A 12,057-nucleotide genomic window follows, 5' to 3' on the forward strand; every position below is an offset into this window, starting at 1 on the left:
GCTGGATATCTACACTGATATGGACTGGGTAAAATGTTAGGAAGGGAAGGATGCCACATTGGTTCATGGAAATGAGAATTATCAACCTACAGAGGCTGAATCCAAAGACACCCTGAAATCAAAGTGGATAAATGATGTGGCAGGTTAGTCCATAGTTCATTTTACTGAAATTTGCAGCTCAAAATAATACTCAGTAGTTTGTCTGGCCCCCACATGCTTATATGCATGTCCAACAACGTTAGAGCAAGCTCCTAATGAGTGGTGTCCTGAGGGATCTCCTGCCAGATCTGGACCAGGGCATCACTGAGCTCCTGGACAGTCTGAGGTGCAGCCTGGCGGGGTTGGATGGACTGAAACATAATGTCCCAGAGGTGTTCTATTGGATTTAGGTCAGGCGAGCGTGGGGGCCAGTCAATGGTATCAGTTCCTTCATCCTCCAGGAATTGCCTGCATACTCTCGCCACATGAGGCCGGGCATTGTCATGCACCAGGAGGAACCCAGGACCCACTGCACCAGCGTAGGGTGTGACAATGGGTCCAAGGACTTCATCCCGATACCTAATGGCAGTCAAGGTGCCGTTGTCTAGCCTTTAGAGGTCTGTGTGTCCCTCCATGGTTATGCCTTCCCAGACCATCACTGACCCACCACCAAACCGGTCATGCTGAACAATGTTACAGGCAGCATAACGTTCTCCATGGCTTCTCCAGACCCTTTCACGTCTGTCACATGTGCTCAGGGTGAACCTGCTTTCATCTGTGAAAAGCACAGGGTGCCAGCGGTGGACCTGCCAATTCTGGTGCCGGGCAGTGAGCACAGGGCCCACTAGAGGACGTCGGGCCCTCAGGCCACCCTCATGAAGTCTGTTTCTGATTGTTTTGTCAGAGACATTCACACCAGTGGCCTGCTGGAGGTCATTCTGTAGAGCTCTGGCAGTGCTCATCCTGTTCCTCCTTGCACGAAGGAGTAGATACCGGTCCTGCTGATGGGTTAAGGACCTTCTACAGCCATGTCCAGCTCTCCTAGAGTAACTGCCTGTCTCCTGGAATCTCCTCCATGCCCTTGAGACTGTGCTGGGAGAAACAACAAACCTTCTGGCAATGACACGTATTGATGCACCATCCTGGAGGAGTTGGACTACCTGTGCAACCTCTGTAGGGTCCAGGTATCACCTCATGCTATCAGTAGTGACACTGACTGTAGCCAAATGCAAAACTAGTGAAGAAACTGTCAGAAAAGACGAGGGGGAAAATGTCATTGGCCCCCACCTGTTAAACCATTCCTGTTTTGGGGGCCGTCTCATTGTTGCCCCTCTAGTGCACCTGTTGTTAATTTCATTAACACCAAAGCAGCTGAAATTGATTAACAACCCCCTCTGCTACTTAACTGACCAGATCAAAATCCCAGAAGTTTATTTGAGTTGATGCTATACTCTGATTAAAATGTGTCCCTTTAATTTTTTGAGTAGTGTATTATAACATTATGTCACTGGAATTTATCAGATATGTCCACTGCTGTCTCTCACGCCCTCTAGTGGTCGAATGCAGTCTGTGGTAGATATGCAGCACCTATGAGAAATTTGTTTTTTCAGCAGCTGAGAATGTTAGGTAAGTGTAAAAGTCTAGGAGTGGAATAAGAAGAATATCTGGTAGTTTGAACTTCATTTTATAGTTTAATCATAATAGTTTTGTTTCTATTTTTGCTTCGTCCACAGAGCATCGATGGACCGTCAATAGAATATTGGCAACTGATACACAATATGTGCCTCAGCGCTCAGTGACCCCGTTCTGCTCTGTCACTTCATGGCTGATTTTCCTTTGTTCTTAAATGCTTCCACTTTGCATTAATACCACTTACAGTTGATCGTGGAATATCTAGCAGGGAAGAAATTTCACAATCTGACTTATCGCAAAGGTGGCATGTCTAGGTGCTTGATTTTATACACCTGTGGCAATGGGCCTGAATGAAATCATCTAGGTGTGGGTTGCTAGTCCTTTATTATTCTCCTTATAGAAAATGAACTGATGTAGTGGCCATGTGGTAGATAACAGTGTTAGAGTTTATATTTACACTTAGACAAAACAAACACACAGAGCGAGACAACAGGCACGCACCAACCGATTCTTTTATTCCCACTTCACACATCGATGTACAGATGGAAAAATCACCCACAGCACCGCCAATGGCATACAGGCATGAATAATCGATTTTCCACGTTACACATCGTTTAGTTAGGTCTCTTTGCCGTTGTTTCTGAAAAGTTTTTAAATAAACAACCACTGTACCGTACCTGGCTTGTTTCAGGTCAGTATGTGACCACTACCCCCACAGGCAATCAATAAGCTCAGAGTCAATTAAAGAGCACAACCAGGCATAAAACACACAATTCTCATGAAACATAAAGACTTGGAGCAGCATCAGGAGCATCTCCTGTATTTGTGTTATTTAGCTGAACGTGTTTGCATGTTCTTATTGTTTTAGTTGTTTATATAATATTACTTCCTTCCTTAGACCACATGCACACCCTGTCTACAACTAAGTCATTGCACCTGTAACAGCCAATGGACACCCTGTGTTAACTCCAGTGTAATGCTGTACTGCGTAATTGAATGCAGTGAAGTTTGGAACTGCATCTGCCTTCCCTGGTGTTCTTACCGACGCCACCAGAGAGGTGCCACCTTACCGGTACCTTCCTCATACAGTCCTAGCTTCTAAAAGTTTAACAATATGTTCATGGTTCAAACCAATTGAATGTCATATATGTAATAAACACAATCACAATAAAATGTGAATTTTAACTGAATGGTTCAATTTATTATTTTGAATAAGGTTGTTTATTTCAGCGATAAATGCATTGGATCTGAACTTGTTTCTATCAAAGAATTATTGATAAAATCCTGCTAAGTGAGGAAGAGTGAAGACAGATTTGGTTCATGGTGTTTTGCGTTTCATGATATTATGACTTATTTAACTATCTTATTGAGTGTGATTTACTGACCATTTTTATCTTTACCATATATATAAAAACGAAAGTAATTTCACTTTAAAACATGCTATAATGTTATAATTTTGCTCTTTGATATGTAATACTTCATCGCCTTAAGGCCTTTTGCAATAAGGTAAAATAACACAACTAAAATACAGACACATGGACTGAAAGCCGGTGTGTCCATACTCCATGACTGGTACTGTATGTTGAACATCTTGCTATGGAAATACATATTAAAGACTGCATTCCTTACACTTTAAGAATTCTGTGAAAGGTTAGATGGTTTATTTGCATTTAAGGATTACACCGAATATAATGTTGCTGTTTACAACAATGGATAACAAGGCAATTAATTCATTGGTTCACTACATGCAAACTTATTTTCCCTCTTTGTTGAAAAGTGTTCTTTGTAATAGAGGGCAATCGATAAAGTGGAAGGACTTACATTATTATAACTGATGCTGGATGATACTGAATGTGTGTGTTTATGACAGTAGGTAACGGTCAAGTAAAGTTGTGTTTTACAATGACTTGTGCTTTGGCTTTTAAAGCGGCTCACTGAATACAACAAAATGAATTATTCTGATAAAATCAGATAAAATGAAAAACAGAATCCAAGGAGGGAGGATACATCCTGATTTACTGAGTGTGAAAACGGAAGCAACAGACCTCCATTTATATCATTTGGTGTGGTTTTACAAAACACATGCACAGATACAGTGAACTCCGAAATTTTGTGCAATTACATTGGAATTACAAATTACGCTCTATGTGCTGAAAATGAATGGGTGAATCATACGTACATCAACATTATACTCAGTGCTTCAGATATATTTCCTGCAGTGTTTGCTGTTATTAGAAGTGCTTCTGTTATTTTGATTAGGTGCAGTAGCCAGTGTTAGTTGTACTAAACCTGAAAAAGAACAACTGGGAGCTTATGGGTAGGAAAGAGGCTAAGAAGTCAGTATTAATGTGTATATATCACATTTTTATCACAATATGCATGCCTGTTTATTTAGAAGCACTTAAACATGAGTCAACACAATATAAGATAGATTACATTTATATTAATTTCATTTAGCAGACTCTTTTGTCCAAAGCGATATAAAAATGAGGAGAATAGAATTACAAACATAGTTGCTGTCAAGGAGTCAACTACAGGCATAAGTGTGACTAAGCTGAGCTTCCAATGAACGCCTGGTAACAAGTGTAAGCAGGATTGGGGCAGGAGCTACACAACATTTTCCAAGCAAAGCAAGGGCCCAATAAAACTACTATTCAGTTATTCATTCAAATATTGAGAGCATTCAGGGAGCATGGAGTGGTATTAAGCTAGCAGAGGTATTCCTGGGACAGATGAGTCTTGAGATGTTTCTTGAAGGTGGAGAGAGAGTCTGATGACCAGATGTGGTTCAGCAGCTCATTCCACCATGAGGGGATGATGACATAGATGATAATACAACTGGGCAGCACTCAGTGACGTCACTCAGGTGAAGACTGAATCCACTGGACCTTCTTGTCTCCATTTGTCCTCAGCCAATCATTGGTAATGGATAAATTGTGTTTTTTAGTTAATCCACATCCCACTGCCCCCTACATCCTCCCAAACAGCCACAAACAATGAACAGCTATGGTGTTGACAACACATCACTCTGGAAAAGGATTTGACCCTGATTTTCTAAACTTTGGTACATTTTCACACGGAATTAAACCAGTAATAGGTTGGAGTTGCAATATCAAAGAAGAAAACCCCCTTCGTGATCTTCTGTAGATCTCCTTCAACTGCTGGATAATCCTGATTCACTCTATTTACTGTGTATGGTCGGACATCAAAGCACAAAATAATAATACAGTAAATATACCAATCAGTTGAAATAATAGATATAGTTAATATTATTTACATGTGTTGCTTCTGCGGCTTGAGCATTTTTTTTTTTTTTTGAAAATGAATATAAATACTGGGCTGATTTTATGATTTTTACTAAAGTTTTGGAGAAGATTCTGCACCATCTTGTGGCAACTCGTAGCTACGGCCAAATTAACACTTGGCCTCTCTCTGCTGATCACAACCACACACAAGCGTATATCACATAAATGTAACGGAATACACTTTTTGGCAAGTAATTCCTACTCACTGACAATAAGAATCTTCATTTTTATTCTTCATGTTATATACACATACTGCTAAAAGACCTTAACACGTTTACTTGTGAAAGGAAGCGATTTTTCATGGCATGATCCGGCTGGTTACTTTTTGTCGGCCTCCACATTAATGCTGTTCAGAGGTGATTACAGGAGCAGCGCTCTAGTCTCACAGATCCATCCAGCCTCTGTACCGCAGGTCTGAGCCTGAAGCTGCAATGAAGTAGACCCGCTTCTAGCACAGTATCCTTTTTGGTCATGTGGACTCGGCTCCTGGAAACTAGAACAGAAAGAAAGAGACCAAGTGATATAACAGTGTTTTTAAAAACTTTTGCTAACAAGGCAGCAGCAACTCACCTGTTAGATTTTCTGTTAACATTTTTCTTAATACAGGAAGAATTTAATGACAGTGAGAATGGTTATTGTCAGTTATTTTTATTTCTATTCTTAAAAGTTGTTGAAAATATCTTAAAGTATATACTATCTATAACACATTGACCAGTAAAATAGTTATTGGGGACTGGCGGTGCAAACCAGGGCTCTTCAAATCTGGACCTCGACTCCTCATGTTCCGGCCGAGCTGTTTAGCTCCCGGACCGAAGACCAGCTCTCTGGCCAGCGCCATTGTACGCTGTACCAGCACTTTGGTCGTGGGAACGTCAGCGCGGCGCTTCTATTATATTCTGCTTGTTCTGGTCTCTGATTTATTGGGTCGGCGAAGAAAGGTTGTATATTGTTTTCAGTAATTGACCTTTTTTAATCGCCATATAATTTTACACTGAACCCGCGATCCGTCGCCTTTAGTTTGATGCATATGCTTTGCGTTGTGGGATAGGGAACCTCAAGTAGCGTGTAAAGCACGGACGTGCGCAAGGGTAAAGTTTTCCTGGGTCCTTTTCTTACGTCTTCGAAAAAATGGCTTTTTTACTTACTTCATATCTTAGTTAATATGTACAAATGGTTTATTTTCTATGCATATATGTTAGCGTATCATTTATTTGTAATTCCGTTGATGATTAACGTTAGCACTTATCGGCCAGCTTGTTGTAACTATGCTCTGCTAGGTAAGAGATCTCCCAAGTCTTTTCTGTGTTTGGTTTATTACAGTTTCACTCATAGATTTTCTCCTGTCGCATACGGAGAAAACACGCAGCGGGAACAGTAGACTGTTTATTACAATATACACTACAGGTGGTGCAAAGTGACATTAACACAGTATCTGAAGATGGTTGGCGCAAACCCAGTATGGTTGAAATACCGGTAAACTGCGGCTCTCTGTGGATGAAAAAATATGTGCTCTTTGAGTGACAGCGATCAAAAGAGATCAGGGGCCAACTTTAAAAATTCTTCATGGGAGCACCTACATATGTAGTCAGTACTTTGCCCCAGAGGATGTGTATACATCATCCAGCCAGCTTCTCAGCTATTCGATTAAGCCGATTAACGCACAGGCTAGATATGGCTTAAGCCTAGGGGCCCCATGTGTGCCAGCCTGCAAGGGGGCCCCCATTGGCGCGGAGGGGGGCGGGGTTGGGGGGCCCACAGACTACTGTAGCCTAGGGGCCTCTGTACACCTTAATCCGTCCCTGGATGGATGGAAGATCAGAAGTGCTCAGACCTTGAGGATCGTGATTTTAATAGCCCTGGTATAAACCATGAATGACCAAGAGTGACACGGAAAGTTGTTTCTTTTTCTGTAAAGGAATCGACATACTGTGTCTGAATGAATCCTGACCCTCTCAGAGATCTGCCATCCAGCCAAATCCAATCATTCTTCTTTGTATTATATTTCAGTCCAATCCAGTAATCATCTTTTTTTCCATTAATGAATTCCTGAAGACAAGACAGTGAATGATTCATGCAGCTCTGCTGAGAGACACACTGACACATACTGTATCTCAGCATAAGCAATAGACCGACACAAAAGTACTGCATCACCCACTCTTCAGATCACATGAGTGAACAACAGGAGAGCAGTTACACTATCTACACTATGACCAGTCACTGAAACAGTACATACTTGTTCCTCATTGCTCTCCATAATTACCAGGTTTGCTCCCAACTTAAGACATTCAATCCGACTGTCCATCCATGATTTCTGCTCCTTGGAGATAAAGTAGCAGCTGTAGTTGAACAGCTCCCAGTCCTGTGGACACGGTCGGCATGGTTTCTCTGCAAAGACAAAGAAGACAAACTCTTTGTCAAAAGTGCAATAAAATGCCGTCAAATAAAACAAAGAAAAGATTGTGGAATAAGGGCTATATTACGTATTTCAGTGGTGTCACAATATGAAGTCAGGTGGTGTAATTTATCTAACACAGCTTTGTAGTTTTTCTTCAGCTGGTTATTGTCACTGGCTATTTCACCTTCCATCACTGAGCATTTCCGGTTGGCTCTATGTACTGTTTCCGCATGACAGTGAGACATAAAACATACAGTGTACCAGTCAATACAGCACCCAATTGGAGAGCAAAGTTTCTATTCTAATTTACTAAAACCTAGAGAAATTTTAAAATCATTTTTAAATCTTATTAGATCATACATGTCAAATTCTGAAAATATAGTGAACCCAATTGGCACCTCTGGGAGAGTCTCCTCAAATATTATTAAAAATCATCAGTATATGTAATAGGTTTTTCTTTAAGTGTCATATGGTTGTTTCAGAAATGCCTGCATTTATATTATACTGACATGATAAGCAATCATTTTGAAACTAAAGCAATAGTCGTTTTTCTACCTGCTATTTAAAAATCTAAACTGATGCAGTGTATTACTAGTCTTACTCTAATGAGGCCATTAGCATATATAGCAGTGGGGGGTGCAGTGTTGCACTGCTCTAAAAATGATCATTTTTACCCTATTAGAAAGTGAACATTTACGCTACACAAAATAACACACTATCCAAGCTGTGAATTATGCTCACTGTAGATACACAAATTCTAATAATATGTTTCACTTACATATAGAAAATGGAAAGTGATTCATACTCACAACAGATACTCAGGACAATGATGCAGATGGTTAGGAAAAAACACAACAGCAGCAGACACACTACAGTCAGCCTGTAGGGATGGGGGTGTGATCCAGGTTTCTCTGCCCCTGATGGGAATGAACAGAGATTTAAACCACATGAAGATTTTGCCTGAATATAAAAGTATAAAATGGTGCATGAACAGACAGGGGCGCCATGAATGGTGTGGAATCTCTGAATGATTCAGGAGCCCCAGATGTGGGCAGGGGTCCCTGGAACATGCCGGGCTGGGGGTGAGCATCCGGGATTGATAGACTTGTCCTGATTTTTTGGATTAGCACATCCAGCCAGCCGTCTTCTTTTTTTTTTTTTTTTTTTTTTTATTGCCCACCACCACCCCCCCTCTTCGGAGGACAACTTTATTTTACATTACATTCAAGAGTAAAGATTGTGGCCGCTCCGAACTCACCAGTACCGTGGAAAAGGAGAAAAACAGGGGGGGTACAAAAACAACAAGCGTAACAATAACAGACATCAATCACCATGGGGAGAGGGGGAGAGAGAAAAGAAAAAAAAAAAAAGGTATACAGAAATAATAACACTAATAATGTAGGCGGGATGGAAAAAAAATGAAGTATAGGGGAATACAGAATACAAACAACCATAAGAAACATAACACTCATCAAACAACAAGAATTATAACAACATCAGTGATACTAATAATAATTAATACAAATCGTTATTATATATATGTAGCATACACACACGTAATCGTACCGTTATATATGTATATTTCAATTCCTAAATCTATAACATACCCTAAAAAGTAATAATAATAATGATATTGATCGCTCAACCAGTCTTGTATGCATGTGCAAGTGTAGGTGTGACCTGATTTGTCATTGGATGTGCTGGCATTTAATGCCGTCAGGGGAGGCGGCAGCACCCCCCCCCCCCCCCAGGCCCAAGGCGAAGGCAGGAGAACCAGGCAACCGAGGCCACCCTACTGCCCCTCCGGCACAAGGGCCCACAGCCACGCATCCCAGAGACAACCACCCGCCCAACCCGAGAGGGAGCCCGCGAGGGACTAAGGGGGCGCCAACCCCCGCACAGGGAGGCCCGCAGAGGGAGGACGGGCGGCGAGCCCCCCAGCCCCACCCGCAACCACCCCACCGGGGCAGGCGGGTCCAGGGCCGAAGGGCCCCACCCACCGGGACCACCCCGCCCACCCCCCGGCGGACGGCCCCCCACACACCGGGGGAGCCCCAGCCCCCCCAGCCCGTCCCCCGGGAGGACGGGCCGCCGCCCACCGCAGCGACCCGGCACGCCTCCCCCCCAACACTGCAGGATGATCCAAGGGGGGCCCATACAAAGAGCCCCCCCCCCACCCGGGAGCGGACCCGCGGCGACCGGGGAGCGGCAGACACCCCGCCCAGCCCAGACCGAACCCCCCAATCCGCCTAGCAGGGCCCAGAGTGTCCCAAGATTCCCTGGACCGCCCGCCAGGGCCCCACCACGGCGCAGCAGAGCCAAGCACCACCCGGCCCGCAGCCCAAGAGAGGAGGCCGCCCATACCCGCCAGGGCCACCCGAACCCCCCCATGATGGGTCTTCCCCCCGGCGGGCCACCCCACCAGCACAGGGCCAGAGACAGAGAGTTAGGGGGGGCCCCTCAGCCCCCATCCCCTCCCTGACCCATGTTGGTGTGAAGTGTGCATGTACATGTGTGAGAGAGTTGTGTGTTTATGTCTACTATGCATTAAAATTAGTGGGTGCAGTTCGGGTATGAGGGCCCCACCACTGGCAGATGGCAGAGTCCCCCATCCCCCTCCCCGCACCCCCAAGGCCCTAATGTAATATGGACTGCGTATATGACTAAGGTGCAAAAAGTGGGCGAGCAGTTGAGGCATGGGCACCCCACCGCTGGCAGACGGCAGAGCCCCACCTGCCTCAACCCACCTCCTCAGCCCTAGTGTCATGTGGTGTCTAACATGTAAGTAAAAATTGAGGGGCAGTGTCTCGGCGCACCTCCCCACCGCCCCTCAAGGCCCTAGTGTTGTGTGAAATGTGGTGTTGGACCCAGGGGAGCAATAAGGGCGTGCCAGGAGTGGGCCCCCCCCGGCACCGGGGCCAGATCCCCGACTGGCCCCGATTAGTCCCCATCCCTGACCCCGCACAGCCGGCAGGGACGGCCAAGGGCGGCACAGGCAGCCCAGCAGCAGGGAACGCCCCCCCCCCCCCAGGCGCAGACCGGGAGAGACCCACCCCACCACGCCCGATGAGACCCCAGCTAGCGGCCAAGGACGGGACAACCCCAGACCCCCCCGGCAAACGGGGAGCCGGACCAGCCAGGCGGGGTGACCCCCGCCCCCCGGCCACCCCAGGCCCCCCCCAGGCGAGGCAGAGGCTCCCCCCACCGCCCCCCCCAAACCACCCCACAGCGCCCGAGGGCCCCGCGCCGGAATCGCCAACGGCAGACAACGACCCGTCCCCACCAGGCAACGGGCCCGGGCAGACCAGGCCCCCCAGCATGCGGGCGACCACCCGCCCGGGAGCCGGAGCAGCGGCCCCAGCAGATAGAGCCCACGCCCCCAAACCCACGCACCCCAGCGCAGCGGCCCAGGCGGAACCCAGAGGCCCCACCCCCCGATCCCCCCCCAGCGCGCCACCCACCCCGCGGGGGCAGAACCCCCCCACCCCCCGCACCGCCCCCACCAGGCCAGGCCAGCGGCCACCCAGAGACACTGACCACGCGCCCTCAGCCAAGAGAAACACCAGAGGACCCCAACAACCCAGCCCCCCCACCCCCAGCCCCCAACCCGGGACGGTGACGGCAAGGCCCCACCACCCCTGACGACATTACGTTAAAAAATTCATTATTGGAGTCCAACTGTCTTCAAAATCGATCAATTGATTTTTCTTACAGGCAGACATCCTCTCCATGGAAACATAATCCCAGAGTAGATTTTTGAACAGATTTATGTTTAAATTCTCTTTTGACTTCCAGTTCAGAAGGATTGTTTTCTTAGCAATGGTTAGTACTGTGAGAAGCATGCAAGATTTATTCATGTCCATATTAGTGTCAGTGAGGTCCCCAAGCAGGCAGAGTGAGGGGGAGGGTGGGATGGGATGCCCTAGGTGTGTCGATAAGTCTTCACAAATCCTTTGCCAGAATTCGTTGACCGGTGTGCAATACCAGAAAGCATGCAGGTAATTATCTGGTGCATCCGTCTTACAAGTTAGGCATATGTCAGTATCTCTGATACCCATCTGGAACATCCTCTGCCCTGTGTAGTGTGTTCTGTGTAAAATTTTGTATTGTAAAAGCTGCAGGTTGGAGTTCCGATTCATTCGAAAGGTATTCAAGCAAATTTGCCTCCAGAAGTTAGTGTCTTGATTGATAAGTAAATCCCTTTCCCATTTGTGGGTAGGGAGTGAGAGCGTTGTATCAGATTCTGCTAGATGCACGTAAATCCTAGACAGTAGTTTTTTAGTTGGAGTTATTAAGAAGTTTGCTATTTTAGGTGAAAGCTCCAGATCTAATTGCTTACGGCACCATCTATTGTGTATTATTGATTTAAGTTGAAGATATTCTAAGTATTTGTTTTTCTCAATGTTATAAGTTTCTGTAATTTTGTCAAATGATATCATGCAATTGTCTTGGATTATATGTTCGAGGCGCTTGATTCCTTTATTATGCCAAGCCAGGAAGTTTATCACTTTTTTATTTAACAGGATGTCAGGGTTGTTCCAGATGGGTGTCAGTTTGCATGGGACCACTGAAGTTTGGTTTATTCTAAGAAATTCCCACCAGGCTGCCAGCGACGTGCTGATGTTGATGCTCTTAAAACAGCAATGTCGTTTAAGTATATGACTGATAAATGGCAGGTCCTCGACTCGAATATCATTACAGAAAGTTTGCTCAATATCCAACCAGTTAAGGTCTAAGTTATTTTGC

At 45.4% G+C, this 12,057-nt stretch overlaps 2 protein-coding genes across 5 annotated transcripts in view; both read right to left on the reverse strand.

Annotated features, from left to right (window-relative positions):
* LOC111848815 (uncharacterized) overlaps window positions 1–12,057 on the reverse strand; it is a 46,748-nt gene that overhangs the window by 15,843 nt on the left and 18,848 nt on the right. For 2 of the 4 annotated variants that reach the window (XM_072701021.1, XM_072701018.1), the window contains exons 3-4: window positions 8,121–8,228; window positions 7,496–7,531 (exon numbers count right to left, since the gene is read on the reverse strand). The exons of the other annotated variants lie outside the window; for them this stretch is intronic. In XM_072701021.1, the coding sequence (XP_072557122.1) occupies window positions 7,496–7,531; window positions 8,121–8,228 (144 nt within the window). The remainder of the gene's footprint in view (window positions 1–7,495; window positions 7,532–8,120; window positions 8,229–12,057) is intronic. 4 annotated transcript variants of the gene reach the window in all.
* The window catches only part of LOC111844837 (uncharacterized), a 44,237-nt gene continuing 35,783 nt past the window's right edge, over window positions 3,604–12,057 (reverse strand). Inside the window, exon 7 of the mRNA XM_072701016.1 lies at window positions 3,604–5,409. Coding sequence (XP_072557117.1) covers window positions 5,277–5,409 — 133 coding nt within the window. The 3' untranslated portion in view covers window positions 3,604–5,276. The remainder of the gene's footprint in view (window positions 5,410–12,057) is intronic.

Source organism: Paramormyrops kingsleyae, chromosome 17 (assembly GCF_048594095.1).
Source record: "Paramormyrops kingsleyae isolate MSU_618 chromosome 17, PKINGS_0.4, whole genome shotgun sequence".
Taxonomy (NCBI): domain Eukaryota; kingdom Metazoa; phylum Chordata; class Actinopteri; order Osteoglossiformes; family Mormyridae; genus Paramormyrops; species Paramormyrops kingsleyae.